Source organism: Carlito syrichta, unplaced genomic scaffold (assembly GCF_000164805.1).
Source record: "Carlito syrichta isolate Samal-C Ts95f unplaced genomic scaffold, Tarsius_syrichta-2.0.1 Scaffold308923, whole genome shotgun sequence".
NCBI lineage: Eukaryota > Metazoa > Chordata > Mammalia > Primates > Tarsiidae > Carlito > Carlito syrichta.
The window spans coordinates 11,036-37,046 of record NW_007253019.1 but is presented as its reverse complement, the minus strand read 5'-3'; the positions used below and the strand labels follow the sequence as shown (position 1 = coordinate 37,046).

Genomic DNA, 26,011 nt, shown 5'->3' with positions numbered 1-26,011 from the left:
CCAGCAACTGTTATTTTTTGTTATTGATAATTGCCATTCTGACTGGAGTTAGGTGGTATCTTTAGTTCACATTAGCACTTAAGAGTTACTTTAGCTGGGTGTGGTGGCTCACGCTTGTAATTCCAGCACTTTGGGAGGCAGAGGCAAGAGGATGACCTGAGTTCAGAAGTTTGAGTACAGCCTGCGCAACTTGGAGAGACCTCATTCTACAATAAATAAAAAAATTAGCTGGGCGTAGTGGCATATGCATGTAGTTTCAGTTACTTGGGAGGCAGAGGCAGAAGGATCACCTGAGCCCAGTGGGCCTAGGCTGTGGTGGCCATGTGCGCGCCACCGCACTCCAGCTTGGGTGACATAGTGAGACTCTGACTCAGAAAAAAAAAATAAAAGAGTTACTTTAGTGTTCACGAGTAAAGACAGAGTCATTGGCATTTTTTAAGCGATACACAAAAGGATTTCTGGACGCTGCCTCCCTGAGACTTCCAGGAGGAAAAGTGAAAATCTCAGGGATCAACTCAGTTAACTGTCTCCATGTCATTTCTTTCTTTCTGTTCTTTCTTTATGGCTTCCTCCTGCTCCCAAACCAGCAGCCAGGTCAGCCTCCTGTCGAACCCTTTCGTTGCCTTTATTCTGAAGGGTCACTGAAAACACAGGGCAGAGTCATCCTACCATTCTGTGTCTTGATAGGTGGTAGGAAGGAACACAGTAGGTGATCCATAAATACTTTTTGAACTGACCAGACATCCTAAAAAGTAATGAATAATTTTATCTAGGGTACCAGAAAGGTTGCCTTTTTTTTCCCTCTTTCCCATCCAAAACATCCTTCTGATATAACTTTGAAAATCTAGAACATTTATTTAAAAAATTGTAATGCAGGTCGGGCGTGGTGGCTTATACCTATAATCCCAGCACTTTGGGAGGCCAAGGTGAGAGGACTGCCTGAGCCCACGGGTTCGAGACCAGCCTGGGCAACTGGGCGAGACCTCATCTCTATAATAAATCAAGAAAAATTGCCGGGCTTGGTGGCTCAGCCTGTAATCCCACGCTTTGGGAGGCCGAGGTGAGTGAATTGCCTACGCAAGGGGGTTCGAGACCTGCCTGGGCAATTTGGTGAGACCTTATCTCTACAATAAATCAAAAAAATTAGCCAGGCATGATAGTGCACGCCTGTAGTTCCAGCTACTTGGAAGGCTGAGGTGGAAGGATCACCGGAGCCCAGCAAGTTGAGTCTGTGGTGGCCGGAAGAGTGAGACTCCAACTCAAAAAAAAAAAAAGAAAAATTAGTCAGGCATGGTGGTGCAAGCCTTTAGTTCCAGCTTCTTGGAAGGATCGCCTGAGCCCAGTAGGTCAAGGCTGCAGTGGCCATGAGCATGCCAATGCACTCTTAGCCTGGGCGACCCAGAGTGAGACTCTGTCTCAAAAAAAAAAAAAAGAAAAGAAAAAGTAATGCCATGACACTTTCTAAAAGCTTGGTTATTTTCCCAACTCATGGCTTTAGGAACAGCTACCCAAATTGGTGACACACAAGGATTTTGAGTGATTCCAAATGCTGCTTCGTGAAAGCCAACAGGAATAAATGAGATCAGGTTCGAGATTTCTACAGCTCACTGTCACCTAATTGCCCTTTTGCAGGAAAAGCTTATACATTTAAAAATGAATCATGGCCGGGCTCAGTGGCTCAGCCTGTAATCCCACGCCTTTGGGAGGCTGAGGTGAGTGGATGGCCTGAGCCCATGGGTCTGAGACCCGCCTGGGCAGGCAAGACCTCATCTCTACAATAAATCAAAAAATCAGCCGGGCGTGGTAGCGCGTGCCTGTAATTCCGGCTACTCGGAAGGCTGAGGTGGAAGGATCGCCGGAGCCCAGCAGGTCGAGGCTGCGGTGGCCAGGAGCGGCCACTGCACTCCCGTCTGGGCAACAGAGTGAAACCCCAACTCAAAATAAATAAATAAAAAAAAATAAAAATGAATCATGCACTTTCATGGAAGAAAATACTTGGAAGCATTTTTCATGGGGAGAAGGTAGACAAGGGGCCGGGCTTGGTGACTCAAGCCTGTAATCCCAGCACTTTGGAAGGCTGAGGGGAGAGGACTGCATAAACCCAGGGGTTCGAGACCAGACTGGGCAACTTGACGAGACCTTGTCTCTACAACCAATAAAAAAGTAAGCTGGGCGTGGTGGCACACACCTGTAGTTCCAATTACTAGGAAGGCTGAGGCAGAAGGACTGACTGAGCTCAGCAGGTCGAGGCTGCGGTGGCCGTGAGCGTGCACCATACTCCAACCTGGGCAACAGTGAGACTCCAAATCAAAAAAAAAAAAAGCACACAAGGGATATATTTATTGTTCTTTGTCCTCCCCAAGATAATTCTTTTGGTTTTTTTTTTTTTGGAGTCAAGGTTTCACTCTGTCATCCAAGCTGGAGTGCAGTGGCACGATCACAGCTCAGTACAGTCTCCAACTCCTGGGTTCAGGCAATCCTTTTGCCTCGGCCTCCTAAGTACCTGGGACTACAGGCACGTGCCACCACACCTGGCTGATTTTTTTGTAGAGACAAGTTCTTGCTATATTGCCCAGGCTGGTCTCAAATTTCTGGGCTCAAGTAATCCTCCTGCCTCAGCCTTCCAAAGGACTGGGATTACAGGCATGAGTCACTGACCTTGGCCCCCAAACTAATTCTTGATAACCAAGCATTCATGGGGATGATACTTTCTATAAGATCTTCCTTCAGGTTTTCAGTAATGATTATGGAGTGGAAGCTAGTTAGGGCTTTTATGTTCCTTATATACTATAACTAATATAAGTCATCAACATTACTATTTATTTAAACAGAAGTCTGTGTTTCAGAAGTCTCACACCTTTCCATTTAAACGCTTTAAATTTAGACAAAGTGAATTTATGTGTCTAGACTTATGAAGTAGAAATTCTTCTTTTATTTCCAAAAGGAGTTATAAATTTGGGGGGCGGGGGCGGTCTCTGTCACCCAAGCTGGAATATGGTGGCACCATCACGGCTCACGACAGCCTCTACCGCCTTAGGCAATCCTCCCGCCTCGGCCTCCCAAAGTGCTGGGATTACAGGTGTGAACTACCACACCTGGCCAGGAGTTATAAATTTTTAATTAAAAGCTTTATATCAGGTTCTAAGGTAAATCTTTGAAAGAATTAAACTGTCTTTACAGCTTCTCAATATGTACTGTGGGGGAAATCATTCTTTTTCTCTTCCCCTTGTTCCTGCTTTGGCCATTGTTACAGAAATGATCAGGTCTGCTGTATCAGGGTACACTGGGGAATAAGCCCGTGCTTTCTGTCACTGCTCCACGTGGGAGGAGTCATCCATTTGATGGGTGAGAAGGCGGGTTTTGACACCTGCTGACACAACACCCATTTCTCTGCCGGGTGAGGGATGCCAGGATAAGGCTCACTAGAGCTTCCTTCCTAAGGAACGGTCCTCTTTGGTATTTAATATGATAATTATGGCTAAAGGTTAAAATGTAACTACATATTTTTGATCGTGCAGTGGCACAATCATGGCTCACCACAGCCTCGACCTCCTGGGCTCAGGCGATCCTTCCACCTCAGCCTCTTGAATAGCTGGGACTACAGGTATGTGCCACCACGGGCCCAGCTCACTTTTAAAATTTTTTGTAGAGACGAGGCTTTGCTATGTTGCCCACGATAGTCTCAAACTCCTGGGCTCAAGCAATCCTCCTGCCTCAGCCTCCCAAAGGGCTGAGATGAGAAAACAGGCGTGAGGAGTATAACTTATTTTTTAAGAACAATGAAGTGTAAGTAGATTTAGCTGGAGCTACTTTTCTTGTTATACATGCAATGGATAATTTGTTTTTATGAACACTTTTTAATCCTAAGAAGATAGGTTTCAGAATTAAAAATGTATTTTGACTTAAGTTATGAATAAAATAAAATATCACATAAATTATTTTCTGAGGTTTATTTTGTGAAACATTTTCTGGAAATTCACTAACGACAGATGGGATGTTTGAAATGCAAACAAAAATGAGAGCGTTAATGCTTGCCCATGGGTTTTGCCATATCTTTTGGCTCGAATAAGCTCCAGAAATATAAAATGCTATCAAATACTCAAAGGCAAGTTAATTATCTTAATAACTTTAAGCAACATAAAGCATCTTAAAAGTAGCAAGCGGAACTGTAAAATCCCGCAGCAACAGGGTAGTGTCACCCCAAAAGACTGGAAAGTGCCAGATTCGTTCTTAGAGATGAGAAGCAGAATTAAAGGAATGGCCATAATAAAACATTCCAGCAATATGCCAAGAGAATTGGAAGCGATATATTTTGCCTTTATGCGTGGTACAATAAAGCCAACGTGTTCCAATTTGTTTTAATCATGATTCACCATTCTTTTCCAAAACAACACTGACAAATCATTAACGACGGACTCAAGGGCCAGCAGTCTGAGCCAACAGTGAGTAACCAGGAGAGGCCTCCTCAGATACCCTTGGCTTCAGCCACCCTGACCCCCAAGTCAGTCTCAGCTAACCAAGAACACATTGGACTCTTCATTGTGTAGAGGCAAAGCATTGTCATTATTTTTTTTTTTGGAAACATGTTCTCACTCTGTCCTCTGGGCTGGAGCGATCAGTGGCAAAATCACGGCCCACCGCGGCCTTGATCTGGGCTCAGGCGATCCTTCTGCCTCAGCCTCCCAAAGTGCTGGGATGACAGGCATGAGCCACCACACCTGGTACATTTTTTAAAAATATGCTACTTCCCAGCAAAGTGAACAGTCATAAGCTTACTGGGTAATATATCCAGCACACTCCATGCCGAATGTTATCTTTGTATTGTCCCTTGAAGATCAGTCTTCCGTCCGTGTCATATTCCTGGGCTGAGCCGTTCAGCTCCCCGTCGACATAGGTGCCCTGGAGAACTCCCCCGTCCTCATAAGTGTAAACTCCCTGGCCCTGCAGGGCATCGTCCATGTAGAACCCCTCCAGGGTGCTGTGAGAGAAGGGAGAACAGGAAGGAATCGTCAAAAGAAAGGTCACAGCCCCAGAACTGGACGTCCAGCTCAGTCTCATAAGCTCCTCTGACCTGCATTCGGGGCAGCCCCCTGGATTCTCAGACTGCAAGAAAAAACACTTCAGGAATGTGGGACGATCAGGAAGAAAGAGGGAGGCTGAGTACCCGGTCTCCTGCTTCCTATAAATCCTTTTCCTCCGCTGGAAGGGAACAGAGAAAAAAAGCCACGGGTGGAAACCGAGAACAAGTCTCGCCTGAATTTATGTTTCCAAGGCTGGCTGTCAACCGATGGCAGGCAGTAGAGGTTCTAAGGTGAGCCGGGCTCGGTGGCTCAACCTGTAAACCTGCGCCTTTGGGAGGTTGAGGTGAGTGGATTGCCTGAGCCCGTGGGTTCGAGACCTGCCTGGGTAACTTGGCGAGACCTCATCTCTACAATAAATAAAAAATCAGCTGGGCATGCTAGTGCGCGCCTATAGTTCCGGATACTCGGAAGGCTGAGGCGGAAGGGTCGCCGGAGCCCAGCAGGTCGAGGCTGCGGTGGCCGGGAGCGGCCACTGCACTCCAGTCTGGGCGACAGAGGGAGACTCCGACTCAAAAAAAAAAAAAAGAAGTTCTGAAGTGACCCATTCCACACCCAAATCACGCATGTTTTATGTCCCCCAAGAGTGGTCCAGAATTCACCGGTAGTCCTCAAGGGTCTTGTGGATGGCTTATAAATAGTAATCTCTGATCATACAAATGTGGTTTAATAAGGGTGAATGAGGCCAGGCGAGGAGGCTCACGCCTGAAATCTCAATACTTTGGGAGGCTAAGGTAGGAGGATTGCTTGAGCCCAGGAGTTCGAGACCAGCCTGGGCAACATAGTGAGACCTTGTCCCTACAAAAAAAAGAAAAAAATTAAATAGTTAGCTAGGCATGATGGTACACCAGCTACTGGGCATGGTGGTGCACCAGCTGAGGCGGATGGATTGCCTGAGCCCAGGAGGTTGAGGCTGTGGTGGGCTCTGATCGTGCCACTGCAGTCAGCCTGAGCGACGGAGTGAGACTCCAACAACAACAACAACAGCAACAACAACAACAAAGTTGTGAACGTCTCCATATTTGTTTCAAGTCCCTAATGTCTTACTTATCAGTGATGGCCACAATCAGTATTCGGTCAAAAGAAGCCCTTGCCATCTCTTTGGAAGATGTTTGAGGATTTATTTAAGAGTGTGTGGTGCGTGTGTGCGTGTGTGTGTGTATACAGATGCGTTCATACATGATCATGCCGGTAGAGGCAAGTGAGGAAAACTGCAGGCTCAATCCTGCTAGTGTTGTCAGCAGCCTGATGGTTTGAGACCCATGGTCCGACACGGAAGCAGGCTCACAGGAGCGCTCGTGCTGCATTCAAAATGTTCCTGCATGCGTTTGGGTAGAATTATACCCTGACGGGCTGTGCTAGTGTTTCTCAGGTTTACGATCAAATCCACAAGGCACAGGTCTTCAAGTCGGTTAAAATACAATATGCACTGTTTCTCCCCTCATAGTGCACATTTGGAGGTTCAGAAACAGGCGTCAGTGTCAGCCTCTCCAAGGCCCTTATGCAATGAAACTAAGGTTATCAGAAATTCCCTTTATGTCCTGAAACTTGGCATGAAGGAAAGCCCAACCAAATTATTATTATTATCATTATTATTATTTTGAGTTGGAGTCTCACTCTGTCACCCAGGCTGGAATGCGGTGACACGCTCACAGCCACTGCAGCCTCGACCTCCTGGGCTCAGGCGATCCTTCCACCTCAGTCTTCCAAGTAGCTGGAACCATAGGCTCACACTACCATGCCCAGCTAATTTTTTGATTTATTGTAGAGGCAAGATCTCACCAAATTGCTCGGGGTGATCTCAAACCCGTGGGCTTAGGCAATCCTTTTGCCTCAGTCTCCCAAAATGCTGGGACGACAGGCAGGAGCCGCTGTGCCCAACCCAAATTATTTTTAAAATTTAAAATGTAAGAAATTTAGAAACAAAGATTGCTTGTTTTTTTGTTTGTTTGTTTGTTTTTGAGTTGGAGTCTCACTCTGTCGCCCAGACTGAAGTGCAGTGGCTGCTCCCGGCCACCGCAGGCTTGACCTGCTGGGCTCCGGCGATCCTTCCGCCTCAGCCTTCCAAGTAGCTGGAACTACAGGCACACGCTACCACGCCCGGCTGATTTTTTAATTTATTGTAGAGATGAGGTCTCGCTGCCCAGGCGGGTCTCGAACCCGCGGGCTCAGGCTATCCACTCACCTCAGCCTCCCAAAGGCGCGGGATTACAGGCTGAGCCACTGAGCCCGGCTAGAATGCTTGTTTTAACACATGCAGATGGCGTTCATTCATTCATTCAACTGCTAGACAGTTTGCAGCGTGCCTTCAAGGCGGCAAGCATAGTGAAGATCTAGAGAGCACGCAAGCAAAACCAACACAGGGTACAGGAAGGATGGCCACACATACCACTTCCCAGGGCAGACAGGACCCAAGGCCGGCCACCAGGGCTCGGGGAGCCACATCTGCCTGTGCCTGGTAAAGGCTTATTTCAATGAATGCCCGAGAATGATCTACAATTATTTAATGAAAAGCACCCCCTAGATAACACGTGCTTCCAATCACATTATAATCACACTCTTTGTGGTCTCCCAAGGACAGTTTTCTTCCTGTTTTGTTTGTACCATCAATGACAAACAGGCTTACTCAGTTCATGAAGAGGATTCAGTGCATAAATAATCACAATTCTGAACCAGCGAGGTCGGAATTAATGAGCTCCCGCTGTCATTCGACACCCACAATTAAACAAACAAACAACCCCGGTGAAGGATAACCCGCAGAGTGACACCACGATGCATTCTGTCGTGCACAAAACTATTAGTTCGTGTATCTTCACTGCCACATAAAATATGGGATGGCCAGTTAGGTTTGAATTTCAGATAAACAACAAGTAATTCTTTAGAGCCAGGCTTGGTGGCTCAGCCTGTCATCCCGCGCCTTTGGGAGGCTGAGGTGAGTGGATTGCCTGAGCCCGCGGGTTCGAGACCCGCCTGGGCAACTTGGCGAGACCTCATCTCTACAATAAATCAAAAAAATTAGCTGGGCGTGGTAGCGCGCTCCTGTAGTTGCAGCTACTTGGAAGGCTGAGGCGGAAGGATCGCCGGAGCCCAGCAGGTCGAGGCTGCGGTGGCCGGGAGCGGCCACTGCACCCCAGTCTTGGTGACCGAGTGAGACTCCAACTCAAAAAAAAAGATAATAATAATAATAATTCTTTAGTATCAGTGTGTCCCAAATATTAAATGAACCATAATTATACTTGTTTTTTTATTGTTTATCCCAGATTCCAATTTAACTGGGTGTCCTGGAGGTAACTGAAATTTTGTGTGCTGAGTCTGGAAACCCTACTGACTGCGGCTTCTCACTTGCGTTCGAAACGTTCCTGTGTGCGTTTGGGTGGAATCATCCCCGGACGGACTGCGCCAACGTTTCTCCGGTTTACGATCAAATCCACAAGGCACAGGTCTTCAAGTCGGTTAAAATGCCATCTGCACTTGGACTTATTTCTCCCTGACCGCAGTCAGCAGTTTGCCCTTCCTCACTCAGCAGTAAATAAGTTACATGCCACTGTGGGAATACTCAATGGGGCTGCTCTCCCCCCAAGCCCAACTGACTTAAGGGGCACCAAAGGGCCGGGTGTGGGGGCTCATGCCCGTAATCCCAGCATTTTGGGAGGCTGAGGCAGGAAGACGGCTTGAGCCCAGGAGTCTGAGACCAGCCTGGACAACACAGCAAGACCCCATCTTTATAAATAATAATAATAATAAAGAAACATACAATTAAAAAGATACACAAATGCAAAAAACATTTAAGGCATCAGAGAGCAAATCTTACTGCATTATTTTTTTCAGCACCTGCCTGAGACCACAGCTTAGCTTTCTCGGCAACTTTTATGGTAATTTTTGGAATCTGATGACCAAATGGACATGAAATACACAAGAAGTGGGCTCTCCAGGGTAATAAAAATGATAAGTCTTTGAAACACCCTGCCACTGAAGAAATAAAAGAGAAGCTTCTTAGACTGGCATTCAAGCACGACCTTTTCTTGCTAACTTTTTCTTCTGGATGAGGCTGGCAATCCACGGCCTGCTGCCTCTTTTTGTAAATAAAGTTTTATTGGAACATAGCCATGCACACTCGTTTTTGTATCCTCTAGGACTGATTCTATACTATGGTGAAGAGTTGAACAGCTGCAACAGAAACTGTGTGTGGTCCACAGAGCTTGATTTCACTACCTCACTCGCTACAGAAAAAGCTAGCTGATTCCTGCTCTAGAACCCTCTGCTTGTTATGAGTTTACTCATTCACCTTTATAGATCTTTGCTTTCATACTATATGAAGGGGGACCCCCCCCCAAAAAAAAACTGGAGTTATCTTTTGGAGAGGGGGCCCCTGTAGTACCCACTTCCCCCGCCAGGTAAGTGTCCTAGGAACCCATTGGCATCAGTGTACCAGCTAGTGTTGCTGTGAGGAACTGCATTCAGCTTCAGGGAATTTTTTTTGGAGACTTGTTTCAACGGGTTTGCCCATTTCCTGATGGGTGATTTACGAGTGCACCTGTCCACACTGCACTGAGTGTCCAGCAGTTTTTGACCAGAACGGCATGACCCCTATGCCCCACCTTTCCTATTCACCCGATCTTATCTCAAGTGATTCTTTTTGGTTTCCCTGAATGAAAAAAGGCCTCAAAGGGAAATGTTTTGATGATGTGGAAGAGGTGAAACAAAAAATGGCAGAAGCACTCAAAGGCATAAATATGGATGGATTTAAAAGTTGGTTTTCTGAGGTGAGTGGATTGCCTGCGCCTGCGGGTTCGAGACCCGCCTGGGCAGCGAGACCTCATCTCTACAATAAATCAAAAAATCAGCCGGGCGTGGTAGCACACGCCTGTAGTTCCGGCTACTCGGAAGGCTGAGGTGGAAGGATCGCTGGAGCCCAGGAGGTCGAGGCTGCGGTGGCCGGGAGCAGACACTGCACTCCAGTCTGGGCGACTGAGTGAGACTCCGACTCAAAAAAAAAAAAAGAAAAGAAAAGAAAAGCTGGTTTTTTTATTTTAAAAATGTGGGGTACCATTCAGGATTACGTATACACGTGGCCAACGTACAAGTAAAGTTTGAGCAGTGGAAAAGTGTCTTGATAGGTGTATTGCATCAAACAGAGGGTACTTTTAAGGTGACTAAAGTTTAAACATGTAAGAGTAACTACATAATTTTTTATAAAGTCTGGGTTTTTTTGGGTCCCTCCTTGTACTTTTCCTTGCTTCCCTTAAAACATATGTGAGCAAACTTTCTAAATCTTTGAGGATACAGTCATGAAAAAAAAAATTTGTTGTTCACATTTTCTTTCTCTCTCTCTTTTTTAAATTGAAAACAAAAATAACCAGGCCTGGCATAGTGGCTCACAGCTGTAATCCCAACACTTTGGGAGGTGGAGGTGAGAGGACTGCCTGAGCCCAGAGGGTCAAGACCAGACCTGGGCAATTTGGTGAGACCTCATCTCTACAATAAGTTAAAAAAAAAAGAAAAGAAAAGAAAAAACAGCAGGATATGGTGGTGTGCGTCTGTAGTTCCAGCTACTCGGGAGACTGAAGCGGAAGGATTGCCTGAGCCCAACAGGTTGACGTTGTGATAGCCATAAGCGTGCCACTACACTCTAGACGGGGCAACAGAGTGAGACCCTGGCTCAAATAAATAAAAATAACCTCAGGGTAATAATAAATAGTCTTAAGCCTCTGGCATTTTTTTGTTCAAAGAAGAAAGAAACGGAGAGCAAATGACATTATTTTGTAGTTGCTAAAATGGTAATACCTAGTCCTATTTGAAAAGTGGGTAGACAGAAGGAACCTTCTGGTCTTTCTTGCTGGGACTGGAATGAGAGTTGTGTTTTGGAGCAAGTCTGCTGGCCACTGTCCTAAAGTGAGTCTCCTCACCTCCTGTGGGGAGGTCAGCCTTTCCACAAAGTCATTCTGTCTTCTCAGTCCACATTGCTCCCTGCAGCAATGTACCAGTACAGAACATCCCATATCTAGTTTTTTTTTTTTTTTTTTTGATTTGGAGTCTCACTCTGTCTCCCTGACTGGAGTGCAGTGGCTGCTCCCGGCCACCGCAGCCTCGACCTGCTGGGCTCCGGCGATCCTTCCGCCTCAGCCTTCCAAGTAGCTGGAACTACAGGCACGCTACCACGCCCAGCTAATTTTTTTATTTATTGGTGTTAAGCATATGCATCCCGGTTCTCTGACTAGATGGTAAGCCCTTTATGGGAACAAACTAGGAAACACACACCCATGCATTCCTCCCCTTACATATAAATAGTGCATACCTTCAAAGAGCTTTCCTAAGTGAAAGAACAGAAATGGAAGCTGAGATCATTTTGCATTGGGGTGAGAAGATGGAGAGAACATATAACCAGGCTATTCCAGAGCAGGGAGAATTCTTTTTTTTTTGAGTTGGAGTCTCACTCTGTCACCCAGACTGGAGTTCAGTGGCACGCTCGTGGCTACCGCAGCCTTGACTTGCTGGGCTCCGGCGATCCTTCCGCCTCAGCCTTCCAAGTAGCTGGAACTGCAGGCACGCGCTACCATGCCCAGCTAATTTTTGATTTATTGTAGAGACAAGGTCTTGCCAAGTTACCTGGGTGGATCACGAACCCACGGGCTCAGACAATCCACTCGCCTCGGCCTCCCAAAGTGCTGGGATTACAGGCTGAGCCACCGAGCCCGACCGAGGGGAGAATTCTTTATATGAATTAGATCTGCAGACAGTCTGCAAGTTAGGAGAGTTTCTTCAACTCTCTGTTTCACTTCCTCATTTGTAAACTGGAGCTACCAATGGAGTTGCCATAAGGATTCAATGGAATCATATCTATCAAGCGCTCAGATATACAAGGTCTGATAAGTAGACTCGGGAATCATCCTAGAAAAAGTGCTCCCTAACTCATTCCTGAATATCGCTATGGTCACCTTCAGGGTACTTGCCCTGGGAAGCCAGGCACCGACTCCAGAGCCTAGGCTGCCCATCAAAGCAATTCTGGAACTCTTTTTCTGGAATGGCCATCAGAGTTGTTGTTGTTACTTGTTGAGGTCTGACAATTATGTTCACAAACTCACCTCATGTGCTTACGTTGGCAACACTGTACAAATAACTGTATTGGAACACCCTCCCTACTCACCTGATCTGGCTTCCCAAAGACTTTTTTCTTTAACCAAAGATAAAGGAAATATTGAAAGGAAAAGCTTTGATGACATTCAGGACATCATGGGTAATACAATGATGACTCTGACGGCCATTCCAGAAAAAAGAGCTCCAAAATTGCTTTGACGGGCAGACTAGGCGCTGGCGTCGGTGCCTAACTTCCTAAAGGGAGTACCCCAAAGGTGATCGTAGTGATATTCAGCAATGAGGTAGGTGGCATTTTTTCTAGGATGGTTCATAAACTTAATTGTTGGACCTTGTATAGTCAGGCACATAGTGATTGCTTAAATAAAGAGCAGCTATTATTATGATTAAGTGTGCATCTTCATATATATTAATGGCAAGCTTTCTCCTGAGAAACTGCGTTTAAAAGCATCATCAAGGAAACAGTTAGGAGACACTGATAAAGATGAAGAAATTTACAGGATGGATTTAAATCTACTTTTAAAAACAGCAAGAAAGATTCCTCTCAATCTGCAATAATTTACAAGTGATCCAATTGAAAGTAAGAAGGACGGAATAAATGCCCTTTATGTTAAAAAAAAGTAATATGCGGCTGGGCTCGGTGGCTCAGCCTCTAATCCGAGCACTTTGGGAGGCAAAGGCAAGTGGATTGCCCGCAGGTTCGAGACCAGCCTGGGCAACTTAGTGAGACCTTGTCTCTATAATAAATCAAAAATGAGCCAGGTATGATAGTATGCGCCCGTGGTTCTGGCTACTTGGAAGGCTGAGGCGGAAGGATCGCCGGAGCCCAGCAGGTCGAGGCTGCAATGGCTGAGAATGGCCACTGCACTCCAGTCTGGGCGACAGAATGAGACTCCAACTCAAAAAAAAAAAAAAGGTAATATGCATTCATTGTAAAACAAACAGAAAACAAATCAAGTGCTGCTGAGATGCAGAAAGCCGACATTCCCAGGACTCTGATCCACTTGGCGTTGAAGACTGTTTTTGTTTCTGTGTCATGCATAGTCCCACCTTTTTTTTTTTTTTTAAACAAAAATGGGACCATAATATACACAATGGTTTTTGCTGTTGTTGTTGTTGTTAATAGAGACAGGATCTCACAATGTTGCCAGGCTGGTCTTGAACTCCTGGGCTCAAGGGAGCCTTCCAAAGTACTGAACTTATAGGATTATAAGCATGAGCCCACTGCTCCCAGACACATGTTTTTTTTTTTTTTTTTTTTTTGAGTAGGAGTCTCACTCTGTCACCCAGGCTGGGGTGCAGGGGCATGCTCACATCCACCGCAGCCTCAACCTGCTGGGCTCAGGCAATCCTTCCGACTCAGCTTTCTAAGAAGCTGGAACCACCAGGCACATGCCGCCACATCCGGCTAATTTTTTGATTTTTTGTAGAGACAAGGTCTCGCCAAGTTTCCTTGGCTGGTCTCAAACCCTGGGCTCAGGCGATCTCTCGCTTAGGCCTCCCAAAGTGCTGGGATGACAGGTGTGAGCCACCACACCTGTCTCACAATGTTAACTTACATTTTCTTAAAGTTCCTTTCACATCTTGGCAGATTCTTTAGTATGTTAAGAAATTACAAAAAACAGTCTTTGTTTGATTTTGGGGTTTTTTTTGGCACCAGCATCTGAATCAAACAACTGGAATATGTACAGGAAATGAAACCATCAATTTTAATTAAATTTATTTCTCTGTAGGTGCACAAACCAGTTTTACCTGTTTTTTCAAAGCTCTTGTACTCAGAGTTCATGTCCAGTAATCTATTAAATTAAGAAACCTAACTTGCAAGGAAATAGAACATCTTTATAATTGTTTACCTAGACAGATACAGCTGCATGACCCACGGATAAGTTTAGGTCCTTTGCTCACTGCTGTTATGGCCTCTGTACTATTGATTCCGAAATGTCTATCACACTTGATTGTCGGGGTTTGTTTAAAGTCTGGCCAAGCATGGTGGCTTATGCCTGTAATCCCAGCACTTTGGGAGGCTGAGGCAGGAGGATTGCTTGAGCCCAGGAGTTCAAGACTAGTCTCAGCAACATAGTGAGATCTTGTCTATAAAAAAAAAATCAGCTGGGCGCAGTGGCTCAAGCCTGTAATCCTAGCACTTTGGGAGGCTGAGGCGAGAGTACTGACTGAGGTCAGGGGTTCGAGACCTCATCTCTACAATAAATCAAAAAATAAGCCTGACATGGCAGCACGTGCCTGTAGATCCAGCTACTTGGAAAGCTGAAGCAGAAGGATCGCCTGAGCCCAGCAGGTCGAGGCTGCAGCGGCCGTGAGTGTGTCACTACATTCCAGCCTGGGCGACAGAGTGAAACTCCGACTCAAAAAACCAAAAACAAAAGCCCCCAAATTAGTAGGGTGTAGTGGCATGCACCTGTAGTCCCAGCTACTCAGGGGGCTAAGTTGGAAGGACCACCGGAGCTCAGGAGGTCGAGGCTGTCACGAGTTGATACTGTGACACTACACTCCAGCCTGGGCCACGGAGTGACTCCAATTAAAAAAAAAAAAAAGGACATCAGAGAGCTTGCTTTTTCTCCCTCGCTCTCCACCATGTGGGATACAGTGAGAAGGCAGCCATCTATAAACTAGGAAGCAGGGCCTCACCAGACATCACGTCTGTCAGGGGCCTTGACCTTGGACTCTCAGGTTCTAGAACTGTGAGAAATACATGTTTGTTGTTGAAGCCACCCAGTCTGTAGACTTTGTTATAGCAGCCTAACCAGACAGAGAACTTTCCCACTTGCTGTTACCACCTAATAATTATAGTAACAACAATAATGATAACAGATAATAATGAAAATCCACCCTTTCCCCTGAGTACCTACTAAGCGCCCTCCACTCTACAAGGTTTTTATAGGTTTTCTTCTTCAATCACAACAGTTCTGAGAAGCAGACATCATTATCGCCTTTTTCTTTTTCTTTTTTTTTATTTGGCGTCTCACTCGGTCGCCCAAGCTGGAGTGCAGTGGCATGCTCACAGCCACTGAAGCCTTGACCTGCTGGGTTCAGGCAATCCTTCCATCTCAGCTTGTAGCTGGAACTACAGGCGTGCGTCACCACACCTGGCTAATTTTTTAAAATTTATTTTAGAGACAAGGTCTCGCCAACTAGCCCAGGCTGGTCTCAAACCCCTGGGCTCAGGCAATCCTCTTGCTGCCACCTCTCAAAGTGCTGAGATTACAGGCGTGAGCCACCATGCCCAGCCATCTCCATTTCACAGACAAGAAAACAGAAGTTAAGGAAGGCCACCTAGCTAGAAGAGAAATTGTTGGAATTGATTCCTCAGGAAAACCTTCCATCTTGTTAAAGCTTTTGCAAGAAAGTTGCTGAATTTCAACACTATAGCTAATGAGTGACCTCAAGTAGAATTAAAGCACGGAGGCTGGGTGTCAGGGCTCGCGCCTGTAATCCCAGTCTTTTTGGGAGGCCGAGATGGGAGGATGGCCTGGCTCCAGGAGTTCGAGCCCAGCCTGGGTAACATAGGGAGACGGTGTCGCTCCAAAAAAATTTAAAAAATAAGCCAAGTGTGGTGGCATGTGCCTGTAGTCCCAGCTACATGGGAGGCTGAGGCAGGAGGATTGCCTGAGACCAGGAGGTTGAACCTGTGGTGAGCCATGATCATGCCACTGCACTCCAGACTGGGTGACAGAGTGAGACCCGACTCTAAATAAATAAATACATCCTACTTTACAGATTATTATGAAGGTATCGTGTCCCCTGTTAAAGAAATAGTAGATACTCAAAGTAACCTATTCCTTTTCACTTTATTGGTGTCAAATTTTTTTTTTCTCCCCTCAGTCAGAACTGTTTGTTAGGATACAGTTGAACATATTTGCTGAGTCTGGCTCCAACAAAAGTTGGGTGACTGTCAGGGACATACAAGGGACTTTTGCCTTGTGTGGGAGGTGAGAACACATGACTTCAGAAGCCCGTCCCAACGCCAATGTCTCTGAAATGTGACCAAGCACTTTCAAAACACTAAACACAAGACATCCTGCCTAGACCTGCCACCTGGCAAATGTCAGGCTCTCGGTGGTTTGCCAGATTGGTGGCCTTGCTGAGTTACGTGGCTGGTGATAAAACCACAAGCAGATCTCTTAGCCGGACACACTGATGCAGAAATCAACATCAGAGCATGTCCTGGGCCCAGGAGAATGAAGTCATGGAGCAGTAAATACTTAAAACCTAATTGGTATGTCAAGGAGAATCATCGAGAACATATGCAAATGCAAGAAAACCAAATGCAAGACCTCATCTAACCCTCTCAGTCAGGCTAAAACCACACAATTCCCAAATATTCCAGCACTCTTAATCTGCATTGAAATATCTCTTTCTAGCCGGGCTCGGTGGCTCAGCCTGTAATCCCACGCCTTGGGAGGCTGAGGTGAGTGGATTGCCTGAGCCCACGGGTTCGAGACCCGCCAGGGCAACTTGGCGAGCCCTCATCTCTACAATAAATCAAAAAATTAGCCGGGCATGGAAGCACGCGCCTGTAGTTCCAGCTACTCGGAAGGCTGAGGTGGAAGCATCGCCAGAGCCCAGCAGGTGGAGGCTGTGGTGGCCGGGAGCGGCCGCTGCACTCCAGTCTGGGCTACAGAGTGAGACTCCAACTCCAAAAAAAAAAGAAATATCTCTTTCTTGTTACCACTCTAGAATTGTGAGAGGTCCTGCCTTTAGGTGCATAAATCACGGGTGAAATGAGAAAAATTAAGAAAAGATATACTCAACTGGGGTCAGTGGCTCAGCCTGTAATCCCGCGCCTTGGGAGGCTGAGGTGAGTGGATTGCCTGAGCCCACGGGTTCGAGACCCGCCTGGCCAACTTGGTGAGACCTCATCTCTACAGTAAATAAAAAATTAGCTGGGCGTGGTAGCACGCACCTGTAGTTCCAGCTACTTGGAAGGCTGAGGCGGAAGCATTGCCAGAGCCCAGCAGGTGGAGGCTGCGATGGCCGGGAGTGGCCACTGCATTCCAGTCTGGGTGACAGAGTGAAACTCAACTCAAAATAAATACATAAATAAAAAGAAAAGATATACGCAAACATCCAGGATCAAGGAATGCTATACAAATTAGAGATGTGTATATCACAGTATTGTGAGTACTAAATGTTTTCATAACACCCCACAAAACCTCAGCAAGTCCACTGGCACCTGACAGACTCCAGATTCCCACCAAGAAAGCCCCAAGGTCCTGTCCTCTGCACCTAGCTGCACTGTATCTCAGGACCACAATAGATGTTCAAAAGATCCAACTGCTTAATCTTAAAACAATTTCCTTTTTGTTTTTCCTTTACAAGGGGAAAAGTGGAAAACAGTTGCTTGAAAAGACAGTTTTAAACAATATGGCTAATTTTCTCATGCAGTCCTCGTTGGTGAGATAAGCCATCTGGTCAGGGAGAGTGGTCCGGCATTAGGTTTCTGACTTAATCAGCTGGGTGTAGTGACTTAGCTGTTTCGATCTACATTTTGTCACATAATGAAGAAAAGACTAAGCTGTGACTATGACCTCTAAACTAGCAGACATTCTGAATCTGAGATGGTAGTGAGCAGGTAAACAGTGTACATTCTGGCTTTATAAACAGCTTAGAAATAGATAGCTAAGGCCGGGCGTGGTGGCTCACACCTGTAATCCCAGCACTTTGGGAGGACAAGGTGAGAGGTTTGTTTGAGCCCAAGAGTTCAAGAGCAATTCAGACAACATAGCGAGACCTTGTATCTAAGAAAAAAAATTAGCTGGGCGTGGTGGCACACTCCAGTAATTCCAGCTATTTGGGAGGCTGAGGGGAAAATTGCCTGAGCCTAGGAGGTCGAGACTGCAGAGAGCTGGGATCAAACCACTGCGCTCCAACCTGGGTGACAGAATGAGATCCTAACTAAAAAAAAAAAAAAGAAAAAAAAGAAAAAAATAGGTAGCTACTTCTTCGGTATGTCAAAGAGATAGCTTCACTTCCATGCTTATTGCAGTACCACTCATAATAGTCAAGATATGGAGTCAACCTAAGTGTCCATGAATGGATGGATAAAGAAAAGGTGATTTGCTGGACACAATGGCTCACGCCCATAATCCTAGCGCTTTGGGTGGTGAAGGTGAGAAGATTGCCTGAGCCCGGGGTTCGAGACCAGCCTGGGCAACTCGGAGAGACCTCGTCTCTACAATAAATAAATAAAAAAATTAGCCAGGCGTGGTGGCGCATGCCTGTAGTTCCAGCTACTTTAAGGCTGAGGTGGAAGGATCGTCTGAGCCCAGCAGGTCGAGGCTGCGGTGGCTGTGAGTGTGCCACTTCACTCCAGCCTGAGTGACAGAGTGAGACTCCGACTCAAAAAAAATAAAGAAAGAAAGAAAAGTTGGTGTATATTTACACAATAGAATACTATTCCACTTTAAAAAGAGCGAAATCCTGTTGTTTGTGACAGCGTGAATTAACCTAGAGGACATTACATTAAGTGAAATAAGCCAAGCACAGAAAGATCTCCCTTACGTGTGGAATCTAAAAAGAGTTGATTTTACAGAAGTCGAGAGTAAGGCCGGGCATGGTGACTCATGTCTGTAATCCCAGCACTTTGGGAGGCTAAGAAGGGTGAATCACTTGAGACCAGGAGTTTGAGACCAGCTTGGGCAACGTAGCAAGACTTCGTCTCTACAAAAAAAAAAAAAAAAGCCAAAGAAGTCGAAAGCAGAATTCAGTGTGGTTACCAGAGGCTGGAAAAAGTATGGGGGAGGGAAGGAGAAGGCTGGTCAACGGGCATGAATGTACAGTTAGACGGCAGGACTCGTTGTGGTGTTCTATGGCATGGTAGGGTGACCCTATTCAACAAAAATGGATTGTCCACTCCAAGAAACCGGAAGAGATGATTCTGAATGTTCTCACCACCAAGAAATGACAAGTGTTTGAATGATAGATGAGCTAGTTACCCAGATCTGGTCATTCCACAATGATTTATGTCTAGAAACATCATGCTATGCCCCATACATATGTACAATTATTATGTGCCAATTAAAAACGAAATAAAACTTAAATAAGAAATAGCTATCTCAGCGTTCTACCTTCAATATATTTATCTAAGGTGCTCAAACTATCTCCCAACAGTAATTACTTGCATGACACAGGGTAGGAGTAATTACAAGGGCTGGGAGTGAAGAAAGGCAGCGCTTTCACTTTTCACATACTTTTCTGTATTTCCTGGCGTAGTTTTAATCCACCAAACATTTGCTATATTTGCGGTTTGAAAATAAAAGATTCTGCTTCTATCCAGGAACTTGGTTAAAAAATTTAATAGGATCCTGTAATCTCAGCACTTTGGGAGGCCGAGGCGAGTGGACTGCCTGAACCTGTGGGTTCGAGACCCAGTCCCGGCAACTTGGCGAGACCTCATCTCTACAATATATCAAAAATTAGCTGGGTGTGGTAGTGCGCGCCTGTAGTTCCGGCTCCTTGTAAGGCTGAAGCGGAAGGATCACCGGAGCCCAGCAGGTCATCACTGGGGTGGCCGCGAGTGTGCCACTGCATTCCAGCCTGGGTGACGGAGTGAGACTCCAACTCAAAAAAAAAAAGAAAAAAGAAAAAAATTTAACAGGATCATTTCTCCTGGCAATCTGGATATTTTAAATCCTTACCCAGGTTTATCATAGTCTATGTCGAGAGAAAAGTTGACGCTTGAATGTTCTTGATTTAAGTTCATACTTGTTTGAACACTTCTTATAAATCACATACCTGGGTTCAGTTTTTATAGAAGATTAGGATACATTGGGCCAAATCTTTTGTTACTGAACTTTGTGATTTTTGTTCTCTTTCCAGACATGGGTTCCCACATTGCACACAAACCCTTTGATGGGGGCAAAAGCAGGCGTGACAGGTTTCTTTGTTTGTTTTACATAATTGTCTTATTAGATTCTTATCACAAATGCTTTTCCCACGAAGTTAAAGTTACAAACAGATTTGTCAATTTCTTAAAATGACAGAGCTGATCGTGACAGGTTCGAACCACTGTCTTTAACAGAAAGTTTCTGTTTCCTAGCTTCTCATTTCAAAGCCTTGATGTCAGCCTTCTTAGGGGAATTTTTCCAGATCAAAGGTTCCTGACTGACAGCAAAGGCAACGTGTTCCCACTTAATTTTACCCAGCACATCAGACTTTCAAAAAGGATGGCCATAGACAGAAAAGTTAACAGGCAAACACAAATACTGTAAAGGCTGCTTCATGTAGGAACAACTGACTTCTCAGTAACCAAATCCCACATGCCCTTAGAAAGACCTCGTAGATTCCCTGGCCTTGTTTTCAGTGGTTAGACTCTCTCACTGATATTTACAGCAAATCTTTTTAGCAAACATCCACAACACAATCAGTCTTGGGCTTAAAAAATATAACGGTGGCCCTTTACGCTGTCACATCGCATGTAATAAACATCAGCTGGGTGTGGTGGCTCATGCCTGTAATCCCAGCACCTTGGGAGGCCGAGGTAAGAGGACTGCTTGAGTTCAGGAGTGTGAGACCAGCCTGGACAACATAGCGAGACATGCCTCTCTACCAAAAAAATGAACAAACTAGCTGGGCGTGGTGGTGTGTACCCGTAGTCCCAGCTGCTTGAGAGGCTGAGACAGAAGAATCGTCTGAACCTAGGAGGTTGAGGCTGCGGTGAGGCATAATCATGCCACTGCACTCCAGCCTGGGCAACAGAGTGAGACCCCCAACTCAAAAAAAGAAAACCCCTGACATTCTCCCCTCGAGACCTTAGTCTCTCTGAAGACTAATCCAAGATGACTCTTGAATTTCCTGGCTACTCCTGTCCTTTTTGATTCTACTATGTGATCAAAGTCTCTACAGGTGTTTGAATAGTAGGTATAAATATTAGTGAACTGGTCCCTCAAAAGGAAAAAAAAAATAAAAGTAAAAAGGCAATGAGTTTTTTTCTAGCCTCCACACACTTCTTGGGCAAGTACCTTAACCTGACCTGGTGCTTCTGGTTTTTCCAGTCATGACACACATGCAAATTATTGCATTGGTAGGTCACACTAGAGTTAGTGGCCAGAGCTGCGTAGGGCCAGAAGTGACCAGCTTGATTCAGGAAGGGAGGTACTCCAGAAGTATTGGTTCCCACTTGGCTATTGACTCGTAGGGCTGAGGGCTCAGCATCTCGGTGCTAACCTGTAGCTTATGCTTAGTGTCCTGATCAGAAGTTCAGTCCAACCCCTCACTGTGAATTAGACTGTGAACCACGCAGGTAACTGACAGCAAATTCAATCAGTTCCCCAGAGAGTCAACGCATTCCTGGTTATCATCATCAAACCACCAGGTTTAAAGCGTGAGTGTGTGTGTGTTGGAGGCAGTGACTGGGTGAATTCTATCCTCTCTTTCAGCTTCGCTCCCCAGTCAGCAAGGACTTTTTTTTTTGGTATCAAATTAAGGGGAAATGCCATGAAGCATAAAAATGTAATAGACACAGATTCGGCCCTCAAGGAAGCCTCTGTCCTCAGGGATGAAGGAGAAATAAGACATTTACATAAACGTGCACTTGAATGAATAAAATACTTGGAACGTGAAGTCAAAAGTGACACTCTCCAGAAAAACAGCTATATAAAGACTGGAGAGGAAATGACAAAGCAGGAAGAAAAAGTTCCCTCTGGACAGGATAAAGGGGTCATGAGAGAGAAAAGCACTGATATCAACATCTTTTTTTTGAGTCGGAGTCTCGCTCTGTTGCCCAGGCTGGAGTGCAGTGGCATGCTCATGGCTCACTACAGCCTCGGCCTCCTGGGCTCAGATGATACTCCCACCTCAGCCTCCTGAGTAGCTGGGTGTACAGTCACGTGCCACCACACCTGGCTAATTTTATTGATTTTTTTCGTAGAGATGAGATCTCACTATGTTGCCCAGGCTGGTCTCGAACTCCTAGCCTCAAATGATTCTCCCACCTCAGCCTCTCAAAGTGCTGGGATTACAGGCATGAATCGCCACGCCAAGCCTGATACCAGCCGCTTGAAAGAGGCCTCAATGGGACTCAATATCCACCAGGGCAAAAGAAAGTAAGTAAAATATCTGACCATTTAAATTTGAAGCCAGGCACGGCAGTTTACACCTCTAATCTCGCACTTTGGGAGGCGGAGGCAAGAGGATTGCCTGAACCCAGGAGTTCGAGACCAGTCTGGGCAACTTGGCAAGACCTTGTCTCTACAATAAATAAAAAAAAATTAGCCGGGTGTGGTGGTGTGCACCTGTGGTTCCAGCTACTTAGAAGGCTGAGGCCTAAGGATCCCCTGAGCCCAGAAGATGGAGACTGCAGTGGCCATGAGCATGCCCCTGCACTCCAGCCCAGGCGACAGAGTGAGACTCTGACCCTCCCCCCCAAAAAAAAAGGAATAAAATAAAAATAAAAACAAATTTTAGCTTGTAAGCAAAGCTCTGCTTAAAAAAAGGTGAGGTGAGGAATTGGGGGTAGTGGGAAAGTACAGCTGGGAATTATAATTAAAAGGACATTTTACAAAAGTTCCTTGGTGGGTTTTTATTGCTTTCCTCACCCTTCCTTATATTCGGTAACCAAGAGCCTGAGGAACCGTTACTATCTTAACAAACAACCCATTTCTAGCCAGGGGCAGTGGCTCACGCCTGTAATCCCAGCACTCTGGGAGGCGGAGGTGAGAGGATTACCTGAACTCAGGGGTTCGAGACCAGCCTGGGCAACTTGGCGGGACCTTGTCTCTACAATAAATCCAAAAATTAGCCGAGCATGGTGGTGCACGCCTGTAGTTCCAGCTAGTAGGAAGGCTGAAGTGGAAGGATCGCCTGAACCCCGGAGACAGAGAGACTGTGGTGGTCACGAGCCTGCACTGCATTCCAGTCTGGGCCACGGAGTGAGATTCTGATTCAAAAACAAAAAACCAACCCATTTCAGCCAGGTATGGTGGCTCACAACTGTAATCCCAGCATTTTGAAAAACTGAGGTGGGAGAATTGCTTAAGCCTAGAAGTTCGAGATCAGCCTGGGCAACATAGCAAGACCCCAATTCTACAAAAAGTTAAAAAAAATTATTCAGATGTGGTGGAAATAAAAAAACAAAAACACCCTCATTCTCCCCCCAAGAAAACAACTCACTTCCCCTACAGAAAGAGGATTCTGGCCAGGCAAGAATAACAGGCTTATGCCTGTTATCCCAGCACTTAGGGAAGCAGAGGCGAGAGAACTTCCTAAGCCCAGGGGTTCGAGACCAGCCCGGGCAACTTGGCGAGACTTCAACTCTACAATAGATCGAAAAATTAGCCGAATGTGGTGGTGTTCACCTGTAGTTCAGGCTTCTTGGAAGGCTGAGGTGGAAGGATCACCTGAGCCCAGCAGGTTGAGGCTACGATGGCTGTGAGTGTGCCACCGCACTCAAGCCTGGGCGACAGAGTAAGACTTTGACTCAAAAAAGAAAAAAAAAAAAAAGAAAAGGAATTCTGGGTCACTTGCCAGTCCCTGAGACCCTTCAGCTGTTGGCTTAGACATTTCCTTTCCCAAAAGAATTCCTAGGTTTAGGAAGCGTTGGCCTATTGCCAATGTCCAGAGTTTAGTAAATGGTGCTATATCTCACAGAATCCCAAACCTGCTTTAGCAAAGTCTATTTCCGTATTACCCAATGGCCCTTTCATGGCTCTAGATTCCTCTAAATACTTAAGAAATTCACACGGTCACTCTGCTTCCAAAGCTGGCATGGTTTAAGAGTCATTACTGGGGCTGTGCATGGCGGTTCACCCCTATAATTCCAGCACTTTGGGAGGCTGAGGCAAATGATCGCTTGAGCCCAGGAATTCGAGACCACCTGGGCAACATAGCAAGACCTTGTCTCTACCAAAAAAAAAAAAAAAAAAAAAAATCAAAATATTAGCCAGGCATGATGGCACGTGACTATAGTCCCAGCCACTTGGGAGGCTGAGGTGGAAGGATCACCTGAGCCCAGCAGGTAGAGGCTACAGTGGCCGTGATCAAGCCACTGCACTCCAGCCTGGAAGACGGAGTGCTACATTGACCAAAAAAAAAAAAAAATCCTTGTCGGAAAGCTGGGCCAGTGCAGTGCAGTCCCATCTCTTTCAGAAAGAAAAAAGTCCTACAGTCATTCCCACCTGTCACATGCAGGTAGGGGAGTCTCTGTCTCACAGCGTCTTCAGACAGGAGGTGAGAGCAAAGCTAAATGAACTCTACTGCAAAAAATATTTTACCTAGTGGCAGAGCATGGAAAGAAAACACTGGTCCTGACAGCAGTGTGGGGTGTCCCATTATCCCGAAGATGGTGGGTCTAGATGCCACCCTCCTATGTCTGCCTGTCCATGTCTTACTCCTTGCACTGTGACGACGAGACTTTGAAAAACTTTGCCAAGTCTTTTCTTCACTGGTCTCACGAGGAAACAAGCTGAGAAACTGAACCAGCAGAAGAACCAGCGAGATGGCAGCATCTTCCTTTAGGGATCCCAAGAAACCAGACTGTGCCAACTGGCAGAGCGGACTGGGCACGATGGATGTGTGCCACACTTGGGAGAAAGCATGAATCAGTCACTGCTGGAACTGTATAACCTGGCCACCGGCAAAACCATCTCAGCTTGTAGCCTCAGTGAGACGTGCCACTGAGAGACCAGAGAGGATCCACCAAAGAACTGGGTGGCTGTAATCAACGGAGGAAAGACGGCAGCTCCTGAGTCTATGGCGGGGTATCTCTGAGACAGGCACACACCGGGGGTCGCTGGAGACAAGAACTAAGCCATAGGCTAGCTTCCCCCAGACCAATGACCTCTCCCCAAGCCAATGACCAATGCGGTGACATCCCCAGTCACCAACACAAGTGCACACAAGTTGGGATGAGTTTTACCTTCGTAACAATTGTGCACAAAAATCTCCATTTGAACCCTTTCCTTGGTATCATCCCTTCGCTTAACGGAATTTGGTACCCCCTCCCAAAAAGGCAAAACAAAATCGTGAGTGCTACCTGCCATCAAAGAAGTAGAACTTCCCTCGTCCGTTCTTTTCTCCGTGAACAAAGTTCCCTTCAAATCTGTCTGTGGAGGAGTAGGTGACCGTGCAGAACCCGTGCGGTAGTCCATCGTCATCCAGGTGCCCTGGGGAAGGGGACAAAACAAGCCTCAGCGTCTGTGTCCTCAGCGCCCCACCTTAAATTCTCAACATTTCACCTCAAATTATTATTATTATTGTTATTTTGGGTTGCAGTCTCACTCCGTCACCCAGGCTGGAGTGCAGTGGCATCCTCACGGCCACCACAACATTGACCTGCTGGGCTCCAGCGATCTTTCCTCCTCAGCCTTCCAAGTAGCCAGAACTACAAGTGTGCGCTATCACGCCTGGCTAATTTTTTTTGCTATGTTGTAGAGACCAGGTCTCTTCAAGTTGCCCGGGCTGGTCTTGAACCCATGGGCTCAGGCAATTCACTTGCCTCAGACTCCCAAAGTGCTGGGATGACAGGCCGAGCCATCAAGCCCGGCCTCCACCTTAAATTATTAACATCCCACCTGGAGTGTAGTGACATCGACCTGCCAGGCTCAGGCCATCCTTTGGCCTCAGCCTTCCAAGTGGCTGGAATAACAGGTGGCGCCACCACGCCTGGCTAATTTTTTAGTGTATTGTAGAGGCGAGATCTCGTCAAGTTGCCCAGGCTGGTCTCGAACCCCTGGGCTCAGGCAATCCTCTCACCTCGGCCTCCCAAAGTGCTGGGATTAGATTACAAGCTTTAACCACCGTGCCCGGCCTAACATGCCCCCTTAAATCCTCATCATCCCACCTTAACATTCCTACTGAGAAACCATCACTCAGACGCTGGCCCCCCC

The 26,011-nt window shown here is 46.2% G+C and overlaps 1 protein-coding gene across 1 annotated transcript in view; it reads right to left on the bottom strand.

The window, feature by feature from the left end:
• SETD7 (SET domain containing lysine methyltransferase 7) overlaps positions 1 to 25,288 on the bottom strand; it is a gene marked incomplete at its 5' end in the record, with an annotated part of 55,043 nt that extends 29,755 nt beyond the window's left edge. Inside the window, 2 exons of the mRNA XM_008066442.1 lie at positions 4,777 to 4,978; positions 25,159 to 25,288. Coding sequence (XP_008064633.1) covers positions 4,777 to 4,978; positions 25,159 to 25,288 — 332 coding nt within the window. The remainder of the gene's footprint in view (positions 1 to 4,776; positions 4,979 to 25,158) is intronic.
• Between the last annotated feature and the right edge of the window lie 723 nt (positions 25,289 to 26,011).